The following is a 19,987-nucleotide window of genomic DNA, read 5'->3' as shown; positions in this document are numbered from 1 at the left end:
TCTCTGCCACCTATGGGCGTGGTCGGACCGCCCCGTGGGCGTGGTCTCGCTCGTCCACTTTCGCTTCGCTGGGATCGCTGTCTGCTCCTCAGCAGCAAGCACGGCGTGTACAGTGCAGTCGCAACAACATGTACAGTGTGCACTGTGCTTGCGGTACGTACAGTTTGTGACGTGCACTTACAGTGCGTACAGTGTGTGCGGTACACCTGAAGTACAAACATCCCTGTGTCTCACTCCACGTGTCTCTCTCCACGTGTGTCTCTCCACGTGTCTCTCTCTCCACGTGTCTCTCTCTCCACGTGTCTCTCTCCACGTGTCTCTCTCCACGTGTCTCTCTCTCTCCACGTGTGTCTCTCCACGTGTCTCTCTCTCCACGTGTCTCTCTCCACGTGTCTCTCTCCACGTGTCTCTCTCCACGTGTCTCTTTCCCCGTGTCTCTCTCTCCCCGTGTCTCTCTCTCTCCCCGTGTCTCTCTCCACGTGTCTCTCTCCACGTGTCTCTCTCCCCGTGTCTCCACGTGTCTCTCTCCCCGTGTCTTCACGTGTTTCTCTCCACGTGTCTCTCCACGTGTCTCTCTCTCCACGTGTCTCTCTCCACGTGTCTCTCCCCGTGTCTCTCTCCACGTGTCTCTCTCCCCGTGTCTCTCTCCACGTGTCTCTCTCTCTCCCCGTGTCTCCACGTGTCTCTCTCCACGTGTCTCTCTCTCCACGTGTCTCTCTCCACGTGTCTCTCTCCACGTGTCTCTCTCCCCGTGTCTCTACATGTCTCTCTTCACGTGTCTCTCTCCACGTGTCTCTCTCTCCGTGTCTCTCTCCACGTGTCTCTCTCCCCGTGTCTCCACGTGTCTCTCTTCCCGTGTCTCTCTCTCCCCGTGTCTCTCTCTCCCCATGTCTCTCTCCACGTGTGTCTCTCCACGTGTCTCTCTCCCCGTGTCTCCACGTGTCTCTCTCCCCGTGTCTCCACGTGTCTCTCTCCACGTGTCTCTCTCCCAGTGTCTCTCTCCACGTGTCTCTCTCCACGTGTCTCTCTCCACGTGTCTCTCCATGTGTCTCTCTCCACGTGTCTCTCTCCCCGTGTCTCTCTCCCCGTGTCTCTCTCCACGTGTCTCTCTCCACGTGTCTCTCTCTCCACGTGTCTCTCTCCACGTGTCTCTCTCTCCATGTGTCTCTCTCCACGTGTCTCTCTCTCCGTGTCTCTCCCCACGTGTCTCTCTCCACGTGTCTCTCTCTCCCCGTGTCTCTTTCTCCCCGTGTCTCTCTCCACGTGTCTCTCCCCGTGTCTCTCTCCCCGTGTCTCTCTCCACGTGTCTCTCCGTGTCTCTCTCCAGGTGTCTCTCTCCCCGTGTCTCCACGTGTCTCTCTCCACGTGTCTCTCTCCCCGTGTCTCCACGTGTCTCTCTCCCCGTGTCTCCACGTGTCTCTCTCCACGTGTCTCTCTCCACGTGTCTCTCTCCCCGTGTCTCTCTCCCCGTGTCTCTCTCCACGTGTCTCTCTCCACGTGTCTCTGTCCAAGTGTCTCTCTCCCCGTGTCTCTCTCCACGTGTCTCTCTCCACGTGTCTCTCTCCCCGTGTCTCTCTCCCCGTGTTTCCACGTGTCTCTCTCCACGTGTCTCTCTCCACGTGTCTCTCTCCACGTGTCTCTCCCCGTGTCTCTCCACGTGTCTCTCTCCCCGTGTCTCTCTCCACGTGTCTCTCTCTCCCCGTGTCTCCACGTGTCTCTCTCCACGTGTCTCTCTCCCCGTGTCTCTCTCCACGTGTCTCTCTTTCCACGTGTCTCTCTCTCCACGTGTCTCTTTCCACGTGTCTCTCTCTCCGTGTCTCTCTCCACGTGTCTCTCTCTCCCCGTGTCTCTCTCTCCCCGTGTCTCTTTCTCTCTCCGTGTCTCTCTCCCCGTGTCTCTCTCAACGTGTCTCTCTCCACGTGTCTCTCTCCCCGTGTCTCCACGTGTCTCTCTCCACGTGTCTCTCTCACCGTGTCTCTCTCACCGTGTCTCTCTCCACGTGTCTCTCTCGACGTGTCTCTCTCCACGTGTCTCTCTCCACGTGTCTCTCTCCACGTGTCTCTCTCCACGTGTCTCTCTCCACGTGTCTCTCTCTCCCCGTGTCTCTACGTGTCTCTCTCCACGTGTCTCTCTCCCCGTGTCTCTCTCCACGTGTCTCTCTCTCCACGTGTCTCTCTCCCCGTGTCTCTCTCCACGTGTCTCTCTCCACGTGTCTCTCTCCCCGTGTCTCTCTCCACGTGTCTCTCTCTCCGTGTCTCCACGTGTCTCTCTCCACGTGTCTCTCTCTCTCCGTGTCTCTCCACGTGTCTCTCTCCCCATGTCTCTCTCTCCACGTGTCTCTCTCCCCGTGTCTCTCTCCACGTGCCTCTCTCTCCGTGTCTCTCTCCACGTGTCTCTCCCTGTCTCTCTCCACGTGTCTCCACGTGTCTCTCTCTACGTGTCTCTCTCCCCGTGTCTCTCTCTCTCCCCGTGTCTCTCTCCCCGTGTCTCTGCACGTGTCTCTCTCCACGTGTCTCCCTATCTCTCTCTCCATGTGTCTCTCCACGTGTCTCTCCGTGTCTCTCCGTGTCTCTCCCCGTGTCTCTCTCACAGTGTCTCTCTCCGTCTCCCCATGTCTCTCTCCACGTGTCTTCTTCCCGTGTCTCTCTCCACGTGTCTCTCTCCCCGTGTCTCTCCCCGTGTCTCCCCATGTCTCTCTCCACGTGTCTCTCTCCCCGTGTCTCTGTCTCCCCGTGTCTCTCTCTGTCTCCCCGTGTCTCTGTCTCCCCGTGTCTCTCTCTGTCTCCCCGTGTCTCTCTCTGTCTCCCCGTGTCTCTCTCTGTGTCTCACCATGGCTCTCTCTGTTTCCCCGTGTCTCTGTCTCCTCGTGTCTCTCTCTGTGTCTCACCGTGTCTCTCTCTGTCTCCCCGTGTCTCTCTCAGTCTCACCGTGTCTCTCTCCATCTCCCCGTGTCTCTCTCTGTCACCCCGTGTCTCTCTCTGTCTCACCATGTCTCTCTCCGTCTCCCCGTGTCTCTCTCTGTCTCCCCGTGTCTCTCTCTGTCTCCCCGTGTCTCTCTCTGTCTCCCCGTGTCTCTCTCTGTCTCCCCGTGTCTCTCTCTGTCTCCCCATGTCTCTCTCTGTCTCCCCGTGTCTCTCTCTGTCTCACCGTGTCTCTCTCTGTCTCCCTGTCTCTCCCTGTCTCACCGTGTCTCTCTCTGTCTCCCCGTGTCTCTCTCCGTCTCCCCGTGTCTCTCTCTGTCTCCCCGTGTCTCTCTTTGTCTCCCCGTGTCTCACTCTGTCTCACCGTGTCTCTCTCCGTCTCCCCGTGTCTCTCTCTGTCTCCCCGTGTCTCTCTCCATCTCCCCGTGTCTCTCTCTGTCTCCCCGTGTCTCTCTCTGTCTCCCCGTGTCTCTCTCCATCTCCCCGTGTCTCTCTCTGTCTCCCCGTGTCTCTCTCTCTGTCTCACCGTGTCTCTCTCTGTCTCTCCGTGTCTCTCTCTGTCTCACCGTGTCTCTCTCTGTCTCCCAGTGTGTCTCTCTGTCTCACCGTGTCTCTCTCTGTGTCTCACCGTGTCTTTCTCTGTCTCACCGTGTCTCTCTCTGTCTCCCCGTGTCAATCTCAATGATGATGTTGACAATGTTGATGTTGAAGATGTTGACGATGTTGACGACAATGATGATGTTGATGATGTTGACAATGTTGATGTTGAAGATGTTGACGATGTTGACGACAATGATGATGTTGATGATGTTGACAATGTTGATGTTGAAGATGTTGACGATGTTGACGACAATGATGATGTTGACGATGTTGACGACTGATGATGTTGACAATGTTGATGTTGAAGATGTTGACGATGTTGACGACAATGATGATGTTGATGATGTTGCAGGAGAAAGTGGGAGAGTTTGCCGTCTGGAAGCGAAGGGGAAGTCCGTGGGATCCAGTGATGTCTACGACCTCCACCAGAGACTCAAGGTCATGCAGAAGTCACGCAGGAACACTCAGGTCAGTGGTGATGGTGGTGGTGATGGTGGTGGTGATGGTGGTGATGATAGTGGTGATGGTGGTGGTGGTGATGATGGTGGTGGTGATGGTGGTGGTCATGGTGGTGGTGGTGATGGTGGTGGTGATGGTGGTGGTGATGGTGGTGGTGATGGTGGTGGTCGTGATGGTGATAGTGGTGGTAATGGTGGTGATGGTGGTGGTGGTGATGGTGATTGTGGTGGTAATGGTGATGGTGGTGGTGGTGATGGTGGTGGTGGTGGTGATGGTGGTGGTGATGGAGGTGGTGGTGGTGATGGGGGTGGTGGTGATGGAGGTGGTGGTGATGGTGGTGGTGATGATGGTGATGCAGGTGGTGGTGATGGCGGTGGTGGTGATGGTGGTGGTGATGGAGGTGGTGGTGATGGTGGTGGTGATGGTGGTGGTGATAGTGGTGGTGATGGAGGTGGTGGTGATGGTGGTGGTGATGGTAGTGGTGGTGACGGTGGTGGTGATGGTGGTGGTGATCGTGGTGGTGATGGTGGTGGTGATGGTGGTGGTGGTGATGGTGGTGATGGAGGTGGTGGTGATGGAGGATGTGGTGATGGAGGTGGTGGTGGAGGTTGTGGTGGTGGTGATGGTTGTGGTGATGGTGATGGTAGTGGTGATGGTGGTGGTGATGGTGGTGGTGATGGTGGTGATGGTGGTGGTGATGGTGATGGTAGTGGTGATGGTGGTGGTCATGGTGGTGGTGGTGATGGTGGTGATGGAGGTGGTGGTGATGAAGGTGGTGGTGATGGAGGTGGTGGTGGAGGTGGTGATGGTGGTGGTGATGGAGGTTGTGGTGGTGGTGATGGTGGTGGTGATGGTGATGGTAGTGGTGATGGTGGTGGTGATGGTGATGGTAGTGGTGATGGTGGTGGTGATGGTGGTGGTGATGGTGGTGATGGTGATGGAGGTGGTGGTGATGGAGGTGGTGGTGGAGGTGGTGATGGTGGTGGTGGTGACGGTGGTGGTGATGGTGGTGGTGATCGTGGTGGTGGTGGTGATGGTGCTGGTGGTGATGGTGGTGATGGAGGTGGTGGTGATGGAGGTGGTGGTGATGGAGGTGGTGGTGGAGGTTGTGGTGGTGGTGATGGTGGTGGTGATGGTGATGGTAGTGGTGATGGTGGTGGTGATGGTGGTGGTGATGGTGGTGATGGTGGTGGTGATGGTGATGGTAGTGGTGATGGTGGTGGTCATGGTGGTGGTGGTGATGGTGGTGATGGAGGTGGTGATGATGAAGGTGGTCGTGATGGAGGTGGTGGTGGAGGTGGTGATGGTGGTGGTGATGGAGGTTGTGGTGGTGGTGATGGTGGTGGTGATGGTGATGGTAGTGGTGATGGTGGTGGTGATGGTGGTGGTGATGGTGGTGGTGATGGAGGTGGTGGTGATGGAGGTGGTGGTGGAGGTGGTGATGGTGGTGGTGATGGAGGTTGTGGTGATGGTGGTGATGGTAGTGGTGATGGTGGTGGTGATGGTGGTGGTGATGGTGGTGATGGTGATGGTAGTTGTGATGGTGGTGGTGATGGTGGTGATGGTGGTGGTGATGGAGGTGGTGGTGGTGGTGATGGTGGTGGTGGTGATGGTGGTGGTGATAGAGGTGGTGGTGATGGTGGTGGTGATGGTGGTGGTGGTGATGGAGGTGGTGGTGATGGTGGTGATGGAAGTGGTGGTGGTGGTGATTTTGGTGGTGGTGGTGATGGTGGTGGTGATGGTGGTGGTGATGGTGGTGGTGGTGATGGTGATAGTGGTGGTAATGGTGGTGATGGTGCTGGTGATTGTGGTGGTAATGGTGATGGTGGTGATGGTGGTGGTGATGGTGGTGGTGATTGTGGTGGTAATGGTGGTGGTGGTGATGGTGGTGGTGATGGTGGTGGTGATGGTGGTGGTGGTGATGGAGGTGGTGATGGTGTTGGTGGTGATGGTGGTGATGGTGGTGGTGATGGAGGTGGTGGTGATGGAGGTGGTGGTGATGGTGGTGGTGATGGTGGTGGTGGTGATGGAGGTGGTGGTAATGGTGGTGATGGTGGTGGTGGTGGTGATGGTGATTGTGGTGGTAATGGTGATGGTGGTGATGGTGGTGGTGATGGTGGTGGTGATTGTGGTGGTAATGGTGGTGGTGGTGATGGTGATGGTGGTGATGGTGATTGTGGTGGTAATGGTGATGGTGGTGATGGTGGTGGTGGTGGTGATGGTGGTGGTGGTGATTGTGGTGGTGGTGATGGTGGTGGTGATGGTGATGGTGATTGTGGTGGTAATGGTGATTGTGGTGGTCATGGTGATGGTGGTGATGGTGGTGGTGATGGTGGTGGTGGTGGTGGTGATTGTGGTGGTAATGGTGGTGGTGGTGATGGTGGTGGTGATGGTGATTGTGGTGGTGATGGTGATTGTGGTGGTAATGGTGGTGGTGATGGTGGTGGTGGTGATGGAGGAGGTGGTGGTGATGGTGGTGGTGGTGATTGTGGTGGTAATGGTGGTGGTGGTGGTGATGGTGATTGTGGTAGTGATGGTGGTGGTGATGGTGGTGGTGATTTTGGTGGTGGTGGTGATGGTGGTGGTGATGGTGGTGGTGATGGTGGTGGTGGTGATGGTGATAGTGGTGGTAATGGTGGTGATGGTGCTGGTGATGGTGATTGTGGTGGTAATGGTGATGGTGGTGATGGTGGTGGTGATGGTGGTGGTGATTGTGGTGGTAATGGTGGTGGTGGTGATGGTGGTGGTGATGGTGGTGGTGATGGTGGTGGTGATGATGGTGATGGAGGTGGTGATGGTGGTGGTGGTGATGGTGGCGATGGTGGTGGTGATGGAGGTGGTGGTGATGGAGGTGGTGGTGATGGTGGTGGTGATGGTGGTGGTGGTGATGGAGGTGGTGGTAATGGTGGTGATGGTGGTGGTGATGGTGATTGTGGTGGTAATGGTGATGGTGGTGATGGTGGTGGTGGTGATGGTGGTGGTGATGGTGGTGATGGTGATGGAGGTGGTGGTGATGGAGGTGGTGGTGGAGGTGGTGATGGTGGTGGTGGTGACGGTGGTGGTGATGGTGGTGGTGATCGTGGTGGTGGTGGTGATGGTGCTGGTGGTGATGGTGGTGATGGAGGTGGTGGTGATGGAGGTGGTGGTGATGGAGGTGGTGGTGGAGGTTGTGGTGGTGGTGATGGTGGTGGTGATGGTGATGGTAGTGGTGATGGTGGTGGTGATGGTGGTGGTGATGGTGGTGATGGTGGTGGTGATGGTGATGGTAGTGGTGATGGTGGTGGTCATGGTGGTGGTGGTGATGGTGGTGATGGAGGTGGTGATGATGAAGGTGGTCGTGATGGAGGTGGTGGTGGAGGTGGTGATGGTGGTGGTGATGGAGGTTGTGGTGGTGGTGATGGTGGTGGTGATGGTGATGGTAGTGGTGATGGTGGTGGTGATGGTGGTGGTGATGGTGGTGGTGATGGAGGTGGTGGTGATGGAGGTGGTGGTGGAGGTGGTGATGGTGGTGGTGATGGAGGTTGTGGTGATGGTGGTGATGGTAGTGGTGATGGTGGTGGTGATGGTGGTGGTGATGGTGGTGATGGTGATGGTAGTTGTGATGGTGGTGGTGATGGTGGTGATGGTGGTGGTGATGGAGGTGGTGGTGGTGGTGATGGTGGTGGTGGTGATGGTGGTGGTGATAGAGGTGGTGGTGATGGTGGTGGTGATGGTGGTGGTGGTGATGGAGGTGGTGGTGATGGTGGTGATGGAAGTGGTGGTGATGGTGGTGGTGATTTTGGTGGTGGTGGTGATGGTGGTGGTGATGGTGGTGGTGATGGTGGTGGTGGTGATGGTGATAGTGGTGGTAATGGTGGTGATGGTGCTGGTGATTGTGGTGGTAATGGTGATGGTGGTGGTGATGGTGGTGGTGATTGTGGTGGTAATGGTGGTGGTGGTGATGGTGGTGGTGATGGTGGTGGTGATGGTGGTGGTGGTGATGGAGGTGGTGATGGTGGTGGTGATGGTGGTGGTGATGGTGGTGGTGATGGTGGTGATGGAGGTGGTGATGGTGGTGGTGGTGATGGTGGCGATGGTGGTGGTGATGGAGGTGGTGGTGATGGAGGTGGTGGTGATGGTGGTGGTGATGGTGGTGGTGGTAGTGATGGTGGTGGTGATGGTGGTGGTGATTTTGGTGGTGGTGGTGATGGTGGTGGTGATGGTGGTGGTGATGGTGGTGGTGGTGATGGTGATAGTGGTGGTAATGGTGGTGATGGTGCTGGTGATGGTGATTGTGGTGGTAATGGTGATGGTGGTGATGGTGGTGGTGATGGTGGTGGTGATTGTGGTGGTAATGGTGGTGGTGGTGATGGTGGTGGTGATGGTGGTGGTGATGGTGGTGGTGATGGTGGTGATGGAGGTGGTGATGGTGGTGGTGGTGATGGTGGCGATGGTGGTGGTGATGGAGGTGGTGGTGATGGAGGTGGTGGTGATGGTGGTGGTGATGGTGGTGGTGGTGATGGAGGTGGTGGTAATGGTGGTGATGGTGGTGGTGATGGTGATTGTGGTGGTAATGGTGATGGTGGTGATGGTGGTGGTGGTGATGGTGGTGGTGATGGTGGTGATGGTGATGGAGGTGGTGGTGATGGAGGTGGTGGTGGAGGTGGTGATGGTGGTGGTGGTGACGGTGGTGGTGATGGTGGTGGTGATCGTGGTGGTGGTGGTGATGGTGCTGGTGGTGATGGTGGTGATGGAGGTGGTGGTGATGGAGGTGGTGGTGATGGAGGTGGTGGTGGAGGTTGTGGTGGTGGTGGCGATGGTGGTGGTGATGGAGGTGGTGGTGATGGAGGTGGTGGTGATGGTGGTGGTGATGGTGGTGGTGGTAGTGATGGTGGTGGTGATGGTGGTGGTGATTTTGGTGGTGGTGGTGATGGTGGTGGTGATGGTGGTGGTGATGGTGGTGGTGGTGATGGTGATAGTGGTGGTAATGGTGGTGATGGTGCTGGTGATGGTGATTGTGGTGGTAATGGTGATGGTGGTGATGGTGGTGGTGATGGTGGTGGTGATTGTGGTGGTAATGGTGGTGGTGGTGATGGTGGTGGTGATGGTGGTGGTGATGGTGGTGGTGATGGTGGTGATGGAGGTGGTGATGGTGGTGGTGGTGATGGTGGCGATGGTGGTGGTGATGGAGGTGGTGGTGATGGAGGTGGTGGTGATGGTGGTGGTGATGGTGGTGGTGGTGATGGAGGTGGTGAATGGTGGTGATGGTGGTGGTGATGGTGATTGTGGTGGTAATGGTGATGGTGGTGATGGTGGTGGTGGTGATGGTGGTGGTGATGGTGGTGATGGTGATGGAGGTGGTGGTGATGGAGGTGGTGGTGGAGGTGGTGATGGTGGTGGTGGTGACGGTGGTGGTGATGGTGGTGGTGATCGTGGTGGTGGTGGTGATGGTGCTGGTGGTGATGGTGGTGATGGAGGTGGTGGTGATGGAGGTGGTGGTGATGGAGGTGGTGGTGGAGGTTGTGGTGGTGGTGATGGTGGTGGTGATGGTGATGGTAGTGGTGATGGTGGTGGTGATGGTGGTGGTGATGGTGGTGATGGTGGTGGTGATGGTGATGGTAGTGGTGATGGTGGTGGTCATGGTGGTGGTGGTGATGGTGGTGATGGAGGTGGTGATGATGAAGGTGGTCGTGATGGAGGTGGTGGTGGAGGTGGTGATGGTGGTGGTGATGGAGGTTGTGGTGGTGGTGATGGTGGTGGTGATGGTGATGGTAGTGGTGATGGTGGTGGTGATGGTGGTGGTGATGGTGGTGGTGATGGAGGTGGTGGTGATGGAGGTGGTGGTGGAGGTGGTGATGGTGGTGGTGATGGAGGTTGTGGTGATGGTGGTGATGGTAGTGGTGATGGTGGTGGTGATGGTGGTGGTGATGGTGGTGATGGTGATGGTAGTTGTGATGGTGGTGGTGATGGTGGTGATGGTGGTGGTGATGGAGGTGGTGGTGGTGGTGATGGTGGTGGTGGTGATGGTGGTGGTGATAGAGGTGGTGGTGATGGTGGTGGTGATGGTGGTGGTGGTGATGGAGGTGGTGGTGATGGTGGTGATGGAAGTGGTGGTGATGGTGGTGGTGATTTTGGTGGTGGTGGTGATGGTGGTGGTGATGGTGGTGGTGATGGTGGTGGTGGTGATGGTGATAGTGGTGGTAATGGTGGTGATGGTGCTGGTGATTGTGGTGGTAATGGTGATGGTGGTGGTGATGGTGGTGGTGATTGTGGTGGTAATGGTGGTGGTGGTGATGGTGGTGGTGATGGTGGTGGTGATGGTGGTGGTGGTGATGGAGGTGGTGATGGTGTTGGTGGTGATGGTGGTGATGGTGGTGGTGATGGAGGTGGTGGTGATGGAGGTGGTGGTGATGGTGGTGGTGATGGTGGTGGTGGTGATGGAGGTGGTGGTAATGGTGGTGATGGTGGTGGTGGTGATGGTGATTGTGGTGGTAATGGTGATGGTGGTGATGGTGGTGGTGATGGTGGTGGTGATTGTGGTGGTAATGGTGGTGGTGGTGGTGATGGTGGTGATGGTGATTGTGGTGGTAATGGTGATGGTGGTGATGGTGGTGGTGGTGGTGATGGTGGTGGTGGTGATTGTGGTGGTGGTGATGGTGGTGGTGATGGTGATGGTGATTGTGGTGGTAATGGTGATTGTGGTGGTCATGGTGATGGTGGTGATGGTGGTGGTGATGGTGGTGGTGGTGGTGGTGATTGTGGTGGTAATGGTGGTGGTGGTGATGGTGGTGGTGATGGTGATTGTGGTGGTGATGGTGATTGTGGTGGTAATGGTGGTGGTGATGGTGGTGGTGGTGATGGAGGAGGTGGTGGTGATGGTGGTGGTGGTGATTGTGGTGGTAATGGTGGTGGTGGTGGTGGTGATGGTGATTGTGGTAGTGATGGTGGTGGTGATGGTGGTGGTGATTTTGGTGGTGGTGGTGATGGTGGTGGTGATGGTGGTGGTGATGGTGGTGGTGGTGATGGTGATAGTGGTGGTAATGGTGGTGATGGTGCTGGTGATGGTGATTGTGGTGGTAATGGTGATGGTGGTGATGGTGGTGGTGATGGTGGTGGTGATTGTGGTGGTAATGGTGGTGGTGGTGATGGTGGTGGTGATGGTGGTGGTGATGGTGGTGGTGATGGTGGTGATGGAGGTGGTGATGGTGGTGGTGGTGATGGTGGCGATGGTGGTGGTGATGGAGGTGGTGGTGATGGAGGTGGTGGTGATGGTGGTGGTGATGGTGGTGGTGGTGATGGAGGTGGTGGTAATGGTGGTGATGGTGGTGGTGATGGTGATTGTGGTGGTAATGGTGATGGTGGTGATGGTGGTGGTGGTGATGGTGGTGGTGATTGTGGTGGTAATGGTGGTGGTGGTGGTGGTGATGGTGGTGATGGTGATTGTGGTGGTAATGGTGATGGTGGTGATGGTGGTGGTGGTGATGGTGGTGGTGGTGATTGTGGTGGTGGTGATGGTGGTGGTGATTGTGATGGTGATTGTGGTGGTAATGGTGATTGTGGTGGTCATGGTGATGGTGGTGATGGTGGTGGTGGTGATGGTGGTGGTGGTGATTGTGGTGGTAATGGTGGTGGTGGTGATGGTGGTGGTGATGGTGGTGGTGATGGTGATTGTGGTGGTGATGGTGATTGTGGTGGTAATGGTGGTGGTGATGGTGGTGGTGGTGATGGAGGAGGTGGTGGTGATGGTGGTGGTGGTGATTGTGGTGGTAATGGTGGTGGTGGTGATGGTGATTGTGGTAGTGATGGTGGTGGTGGTGATGGTGGTGGTGATGGAGGTGGTGGTGATGGAGGTGGTGGTGATGGTGGTGGTGATGGTGGTGGTGGTGGTGGTGGTGATAGTGGTGGTAATGGTGGTGATGGTGGTGGTGGTGATGGTGATTGTGGTGGTAATGGTGATGGTGGTGGTGATGGTGATTGTGGTGGTGATTGTGGTGGTAATGGTGGTGGTGGTGATGGTGATGGTGGTGGTGATGGTGATTGTGGTGGTGATGGTGATTGTGGTGGTAATGGTGATGGTGGTGATGGTGGTGGTGGTGATGATGGTGGTGGTGGTGATTGTGGTGGTAATGGTGGTGGTGATGGTGGTGGTGATGGTGGTGGTGATGGTGATCGTGGTGGTAATGGTGGTGGTGGTGGAGTTGGAGGAGGTGGTTGTGATGGTGATTGTGGTGGTAATGGTGGTGGTGGTGATGGTGATTGTGGTAGTGATGGTGATTGTGGTGGTAATGGTGGTGGTGGTGGTGATGGTGGTGGTGGTGATGGTGGTGGTGGTGATTGTGGTGGTAATGGTGGTGGTGGTGGTGATGGTGGTGGTGATGGTGGTGGTGATGGTGATTGTGGTGGTGATGGTAATTGTGGTGGTAACGGTGGTGGTGATGGTGGTGATGGAGGAGGTGGTGGTGATGGTGGTGGTGATTGTGGTGGTAATGGTGGTGGTGGTGATGGTGATTGTGGTAGTGATGGTGGTGGTGATGGTGGTGGTGGTGGTGATGGTGGTGGTGATGGAGGTGGTGGTGATGGAGGTGGTGATGGTGGTGGTGATGGTAGTGATAGTGGTGGTAATGGTGGTGATGGTGGTGGTGGTGGTGATGGTGGTGGTAATGGTGATGGTGGTGATGGTGGTGGTGATGATGGTGGTGGTGGTGATTGTGGTGGTAATGGTGGTGGTGGTGATGGTGGTGGTGATGGTGGTGGTGATGGTGATTGTGGTGGTAATGGTGGTGGTGATGGTGGTGGTGGTGGAGATTGAGGAGGTGGTGGAGATGGTGGTGATGGTGATTGTGGTGGTAATGGTGGTGGTGGTGATTGTGGTGGTGATGGTGATTGTGGTGGTAATGGTGGTGCTGGTGATTGTGGTGGTGATGGTGATTGTGGAGGTGATAGTGGTGGTAATGGTGGTGATGGTGGTGGTGATGGTGATTGTGGTGGTAATGGTGATGGTGATTGTGGTGGTAATGGTGGTGGTGATTGTGATGGTGATTGTGGTAGTGATGGTGATTGTGGTGATGGTGATTGTGGTGGTAATGGTGGTGGTGGTGGTGGTGATGGTGGTGATGGTAATGGTGATGCTGATTGTGGTGGTAATGGTGGTGGTGATGGTAATGGTGATGGTGGTGGTGATGGAGGTGGTGGTGATGGAGGTGGTGGTGGTAATGGTGGTAATGGTGGTGATGGAGGTGGTGGTAATGGTGGTGATGGTGGTGATGGTAGTGGTGATGGTGATTGTGGTGGTGATGGTGATTGTGGTGGTAATGGTGGTAATGGTGGTGATGGAGGTGGTGGTGGTGGTAATGGTGGTGATGGTGGTGATGGTAGTGGTGATGGTGATTGTGGTGGTGATGGTGATTGTGGTGGTAATGGTGGTAATGGTGATGGTGGTGATTGTGGTGGTAATGGTGGTGATGGTAATTGTGGTGGTAATGGTGGTGGTTACTCCCCGAGTCGGAGCTCCGAGGGCTGCGGCACCCCGTTGACTTGGCACGAGGTGGCCCAACCAACACCGCCCCGGCTCTGCGTGAGGGCCCCGCGTGCCGACGGGGGCGGCGTGGGGGCACCAGCGGTGTGCACGTCGGGGCGGAGGCGTTTGGCAGCCGGGGGATTCTCTGGCGAGGGAGCGGCGTAGTTGTGCTGCTGCTGGTGCTGCTGGTGGTGGTGCTGCTGGTGCTGCTGTTGCTGCTGGTGGTGGTGCTGGTGGTGCTGGTGGTGGTGGTGCTGGTGGTGGTGCTGCTGGTGCTGGTGGTGGTGCTGCTGCTGTTGCTGCTGCTGGTGCTGCTGCTGGTGGTGCTGGTGGTGGTGCTGCTGGTGCTGGTGGTGGTGCTGCTGGTGGTGGTGCTGCTGCTGCTGCTGGTGGTGCTGCTGCTGCTGCTGCTGGTGGTGCTGCTGCTGCTGCTGGTGGTGCTGCTGCTGCTGGTGGTGGTGCTGCTGCTGCTGCTGCTGGTGGTGCTGGTGGTGGTGGTGCTGGTGGTGGTGCTGGTGGTGGTGCTGCTGCTGCTGGTGCTGCTGCTGCTGCTGTTGGTCGTGCTGGTGCTGGTGCTGGTGGTGCTGCTGCTGGTGGTGGTGCTGGTGGTGCTGCTGGTGCACGGGTGGGATGTGGCCACGCGATGTGTAGGCCGGGGCGGATCGCTGCTGCTACTTTCGCACCGTACGTAGCCAACCGTGCTCATCGGAGGTGTGGGCAGCGGGCGGGCAAGGACAACAACAAACTAACACGGCACACAAAGCGGTTCTAGCCAAATAAAGTTTTCAATCTAGATTTAAAAAGTGAATATAGCTCCAGTTGCTTCCTAATATCGGAAGGGTGTTGCAGACCGCCGCAGAAGCGCGTAAGATGCAGTGACCATCATTAGACCTCCTTTGCCAGTACCAAAATATAATAATAACAACACATTTTTACTGATTTAAAGCTTTCGTGACTGCAGTAATGCATATTTTTAGCTCTTTCGGTGAAGTCACGTTGAAGGGAAACAATTTTTTATTGTTTTATATATATATTTTATTATTTTATTGTTTCCCTTCAACGTGACTTTACGGAAAGAGCTAAGAATAATAATGACAAGCTTTCGTGACTGCAGGGATTCATATTCTTTGTTCTTTCGGTAAAGTCACCACCACGTAGATGGGAAACAATAAAATAATAAAAATATAAAACAATACAATTAAATCACGACGTTTCGACTGCAACAAAAGAAGCAATCATCATCATCAGGTGTGAAAACCACAGCAATCATCATCAGGTGTGAAAACCACAGCAATCATCATCAGGTGTGAAAACCACAGCAATCATCATCAGGTGTGAAAACCACAGCAATCATCATCAGGTGTGAAAACCACAGCAATCATCATCAGGTGTGAAAGCCACAGCAATCATCATCAGGTGTAAAAGCCACAGCCCTCCCACCCACTCACGCGTCCTACCCACGCAGATGACGTAATTTTGTTAACTCGCCCGCTTGCAGCTGTTTGAAATTAATTAATTATTGTACTAAGCCGTTGTGTCAACAAGCAGCAGGCGCTCAGAATCAATTAATTATCTATTTAATTATTTATTTGTAAGTGCGCGCGCCGTACCCACACTGATCGGAGTCACCCACACAACACAGCAGTGCGCCCGATCGCTGTCGCACCGCTCTTTACCCCTCTGTAAGAGCCATGAGACAGAAAGCGAGTGTATTATTGTTTCCGTATATACATTTGATGTACGTCCGTCACACGTTTGTTGACGGACTGGTTATATTCATATTCTTAGCTCTTTCGGTAAAGTCATGTTGAAGGGAAACAATAAAATAACAAAATATATATATAAAACAATAAAAATTCTCACGACGTTTCGACCATAACGCAAACGGTCGTCATCAGGTGTGTCTGGTTATATTTTGATTTGGAATATCCCCAACTGTGTAGAAATCCCCCCTGTGGTTAGACGCTCCGTTGGTTGAACCCATGACATCACTTCCGGTTTTCACAGCATAAACGGGGGGCTACGGGAAGAGCCGGTGGGGAGCGAGTGGATACAGTCGTTTGACCGTGCGACAGGGATGATACAGCACGTGAACAGGCGATGATATAACTTTAGAAAACGCCCGTTTTTGTGCAACTGAGAAATAAAGAAGCGGTTTAATTCAAGACACCTCAAACACGCGTCAGACTCTTTTGCTCCGACAAGTTAAGGCGTAGCTTGTTTTTTGGTACAAGAAAGCTGCGCCTACACCCTCTTCATGCACAACGCGTCAACCCAATTCGCCCTCCTTCCCCCCCCCCCCCCTTATGTCCTCAAAGCCCGTTAGTCCCCGGCTCACATGATGTCATCCTGCGCGCGTCCAATCAAATCCTTTCTCTTAAATCCTCCTATATGCCTAGGGGCTTTTCCCTCCCACCCCACTGTTTACACCGCCGCAGGGTGCTCGCCTTGGGGCACCGTCCCCCGTGCTGCGCGTGCTTCATCGCGGCCGGCCTGTAAAGCTCTACGCCCCCTTTTAGGGGGTGGGGCCACCGTGTAATCCGGTTCTGGGGGGCTCGGCCAATCTCCTGGTCCGGGGAAACCGCGGGACGTCCCTGCTGGGGGCGTCCTCGGGTGAAAACCCATCGCACCAGGCGATCCCTCCTCGCGACCCTACGGGGGTGCATGCGGGTGTTTAGTGGGGCGTGCGTAAGTTCGTGGGGGGGGGGCGGGGGGGGGGTGCGAGGAGAGGGTAGCGCCGGCCCGAGTTGCTCCGCTGGCGGTGGCACCGAAGTTGCACCCGAATTCAAGAGCCGAATGGCTCACAGGGCTCTAGCAATATAAATGAAACTGAAAAACTGAACTCTCCGCCAATTACAGGATAGTGTTGTTGTGGTGAGATTAATCCATTTCTCGCGGCCCTGTTTCCCAACTCTACTGTGTCCTTTATTTTTAAATGCTGCGCTGCATTTGCGGCGTGCGAGACGCGGCTCGCTGAATTTTTTGGCAATCTGTGACCTTCTCGCTTGCACTCCTCCGATCGAGGCAACTTTTGACTTTTCAACGAATACCCCCTTTTAAAAAAAATAGTTGTGTAAAACGCTGGAATTAATTTGAACTGTTGTTCACTTTCCTAAAATCTGGCACGACCGCGTAGGCACGTGGTTTATTTTGTAAACCCACTTAATGAAATTGAAATGTGAATTATTAACAGCACTAGTAGCTGTTACTACCCGGCTTCGCCCGGGACTTGGATTCACCACACCCGGCCGGCCTTTGTCTCCCCAGTGGCGATGTTCACACACCACAACAATTACTCGTTTGAGGCTGAGTCGACCTAGCGGAGGCCCAGGACCGGTTCAAATAATCGTCACCGGTGGTGGCCGTGAGCGGGAATCGAACTCGAGTCGCCGGGTTCGTAGCGCGGCGTAGCGCTAACCACTACGCTACAATGCGTTAAGCTTCCACATGCGCGGGTCACGTGACAGATATGACGTCACAGCTCACTTGCCGTGCAAACAAACAAGCATTATTGAGCTCCCCTAAAAAAAAATAAAGTGTATTTTTATAATGTTTGCATGGTGTACAGTCTGGAAAGTACCCACATGGCAAATTTCAAGTTTGTTGCATGTGGGGAAGTACGCTAAACATTTTGAACAGACACACACAATCACAACTTTGCCTTTTACATATATGGAGATGACGTATTGAGTGAAATGTTTGCTCGCTTTGTTAACGACGCTGCTGCATTCTTTATTGTTTGTTGCTTCTTTACAGGCGAGCCCGGCCCCCTGCTGAATACTTTTAAGCGCCACATCAACAAGGAGGGTGTAATACAAACCCCCTCCCCGGCGTGTCGCGTGACGAAAGTAGTGGCGGCACATGTGGACACAGAAGGGCGACCGCGGGGCTGCTGCTGTCAATAAACTTCGGCGCCGGGTGCGGCCGCGGCCCCGCACGCGATGGCTGCCGGCGGGGATCGCGACTTCGACCGCTGCCAGCCCTTCTTCTTCTTCTACGACGACGACGACGAAGACCGCTGTGCCTGGGACTTCAACCAGTCCACGGCGCCCGGCGAGGACATTTGGAAAAAGTTCGAGCTCCTGCCCACGCCGCCCCTGCCGCCGAACTGGGCGCGCCCGACGCCGTTGCTGCCCTCGGGCGGCCCGTGCCACGGCGGCACCGCCGGCTCGCCGGACGACGACGACGCCGAGGGCCCCGGCGTCCTCTCGGACCCCATCCACGGCGCGGAAGCCGTGGTGCTGCGGGACTGCATGTGGAGCGGCTTGGACTCGGCCGGAGCCACGCCGGATAAGTCGGCGACCGAGAAGCCGGCCGCCGAGAAGTTGGGGGGCCTCGCCGGCGGCGCGTCTCTGCCCTCCGCGCGCCTGCCCGCGGCCTCCCGCGCCGTGCCCCCGGAGCCGGGTCCCGGCGGCGGGAGCCCCGGGGAGGGCGGCCGCGCGGGGGTCGGCGGAGCGGGGCCCTGCTCCGTCCCGCTCGTGGCGACCTCGGCCGTGGTGGACCCTGCGGACTTGCACGGTGCTTTGTGTTGTGTTTTTTTATTGGGTCGTGTGTTAGCTTGTTCATCTTCGTTTGCAACAAACTTAAAGTTTTGATTTAAAGCTTTCGTGACTGCAGTAATTCATATTCTTAGTTCTTTCGGTAAAGTCAAACGGTCGTTTGTGTTATGGTCGAAACGTCGTGAGAATTTTTATTGTTTTATATATATTTTATTATTTTGTTGTTTCCCTTCAACGTGACTTTACCGAAAGAACTAAGGATATAAACTTAAAGTTGTCAAGTTAACTTACACGAATGTTGCGTGTGTCCTTGCACCATTTCAACAGGTCGTGCACCTGTGCAAGTTTAGGTTTATAATGTTGAATTCTTCTACGTTGCGTTGCTGACGTGTACACGTTTCCCTTCTGCAGACAACGACGACGAGGAAGATGGAGAGATTGACGTGGTGACCGTGGAGAGCGTGGCGGTACGCGCCGTGTACAACACAAACACGGTCCGCCAGTACAACCAGCAGCAGCAGCAGCAGCGATCCGCCCCGGCCTACGCATCGCGCGGCCACATCCCGCTCGTGCACCAGCACCACAACTACGCCGCTCCCCCGCCGGAGAATCCCCCGGCCGCCAAACGCTTCGGCCCCGACCCGCGCCCCGCTGGTGCCGCCGTGCCGCCCCCGTCGTACCGGGCCAGGTGGCGCACGCACAACCACCTCGAGCGGCAGCGGCGTCGCGACATCAGGAACGGCTTCCTGTGGCTGCGTGATCACGTCCCAGAGCTGGCGCACAACGACAAGGCGGGCATGGTGCAGATCCTGCAGAAAGCGACGGAATACTCGCGCACCCTGCGGCGTCAGGAGGAGCAACTCGAGGAGACGAAACGGCAGCTGAAAATTCGACAGCGGGAGCTACTGAAGAGGCTGGAAAGCGCGAGGAACTTACAGGCCAAGCGGTCTTGATTTGCGTCTTGTTTAAAGACTTTAAACCAAAGGTAACTTTTGTTTTGATATTGGACTAAAGCCTCTGGCAACCAGCACAGTTTAGCCACTTTGCTATTTCGTGATTTTGTATCCACTGTGACCTCGTTTGCAACATGATGCCTTTGAATATTTGACTGCCAAGGTTTGAGTTGATGGGAATGGTTGTTATACCTCAATAGACATTTCTGCACAAATGATGCCTCAATTTTGCAAAGACTGCCATTAATGCTGTTTCATGGCGTTATTCATGTTTGTTATTAAAAAAAAAAATCGTTGTTTTTGTTATATATTTTCATATATAACATGGAAAATGTAGGCACCAAAAAGTTGCTATATAATTACCCAGGGTTTTGTAAGATTTAGCACGAGTAACTTTTTGTACAAAGTTGTACATGTCAATAAGTGCACAAGTTATATTTAGTAACCTTTTATGATTTCGATTTAAAGCTTTCGTGACTGCAATGATTCATCTTCTTTGGTTCTTTCGGTAAAGTCACGTAGAATGAGAATAAAATAGTAAATTGATAAAATAAAATAACACAATAATATTCTCACGACGTTTCGGCCACAACACAAGCGGCCTTCATCAGGTGAAGGGGGCGAGACTGTCTGGTAGGACAGCGCTGGAGTGAGAGAGCCACGTTCAGATCACGGCTTTTAAGCTGTGTGAGAGGAACAAAGAGCCTTGACAAAGGAATTAGCATAAAATTTAGCATTGAAATGGCTGAATGATTAGCTTGTGACTGGTCACAGAAATAGCTATGTTAAAAGTTAAAGCATACACATCCGCAGAGGCACCCATTGTTAAAAGAAATTAGCATAGAATTTAGCATTGAAATAGCTAAGGTAAGGCATACACATCTGCAGAGGCACCCCTTGACAATGGAATTAGCATAGAATTTAGCATTGAAATAGCTGAGTGATTCGCTTGTAACTGCTACAGAAATAGCTACGTTGAAGTCAGAGCATACACATTCACCGAGGCACTTAGTACAAATCAAACAGGAGAATTTAGCATTGAAATAACTAGGCGAATTT

The 19,987-nt window shown here is 54.6% G+C and overlaps 1 protein-coding gene across 2 annotated transcripts; it reads left to right on the top strand.

Annotated features, from left to right (window-relative positions):
• Positions 1-64: 64 nt before the first annotated feature.
• LOC142921550 (N-myc proto-oncogene protein-like) lies at positions 65-19,411 on the top strand. 2 transcript variants are annotated; one of them, XM_076062955.1, is made up of 4 exons: positions 65-153; positions 3,874-3,989; positions 17,329-17,994; positions 18,387-19,411. In XM_076062955.1, exons 3-4 carry the CDS (start codon positions 17,418-17,420, stop codon positions 18,926-18,928), a joined length of 1,119 nt encoding a protein of 372 aa, XP_075919070.1. In that variant the 5' UTR covers positions 65-153; positions 3,874-3,989; positions 17,329-17,417; the 3' UTR covers positions 18,929-19,411. The 2 variants fall into 2 exon arrangements, with proteins under 2 accessions (XP_075919070.1, XP_075919069.1); XM_076062954.1 differs by having other exon boundaries at positions 17,233-17,994.
• The last annotated feature ends 576 nt before the right edge of the window (positions 19,412-19,987 follow it).

This window comes from Petromyzon marinus, unplaced genomic scaffold, assembly GCF_048934315.1.
Source record: "Petromyzon marinus isolate PM22_M1 ecotype Great Lakes invasive population unplaced genomic scaffold, UKy_Petmar_22M1.pri1.0 PM_G_Scaffold_82, whole genome shotgun sequence".
Classification (NCBI taxonomy): Eukaryota; Metazoa; Chordata; class Hyperoartia; order Petromyzontiformes; family Petromyzontidae; genus Petromyzon; species Petromyzon marinus.
This window is presented reverse-complemented; position numbering and strand designations above follow the sequence as displayed.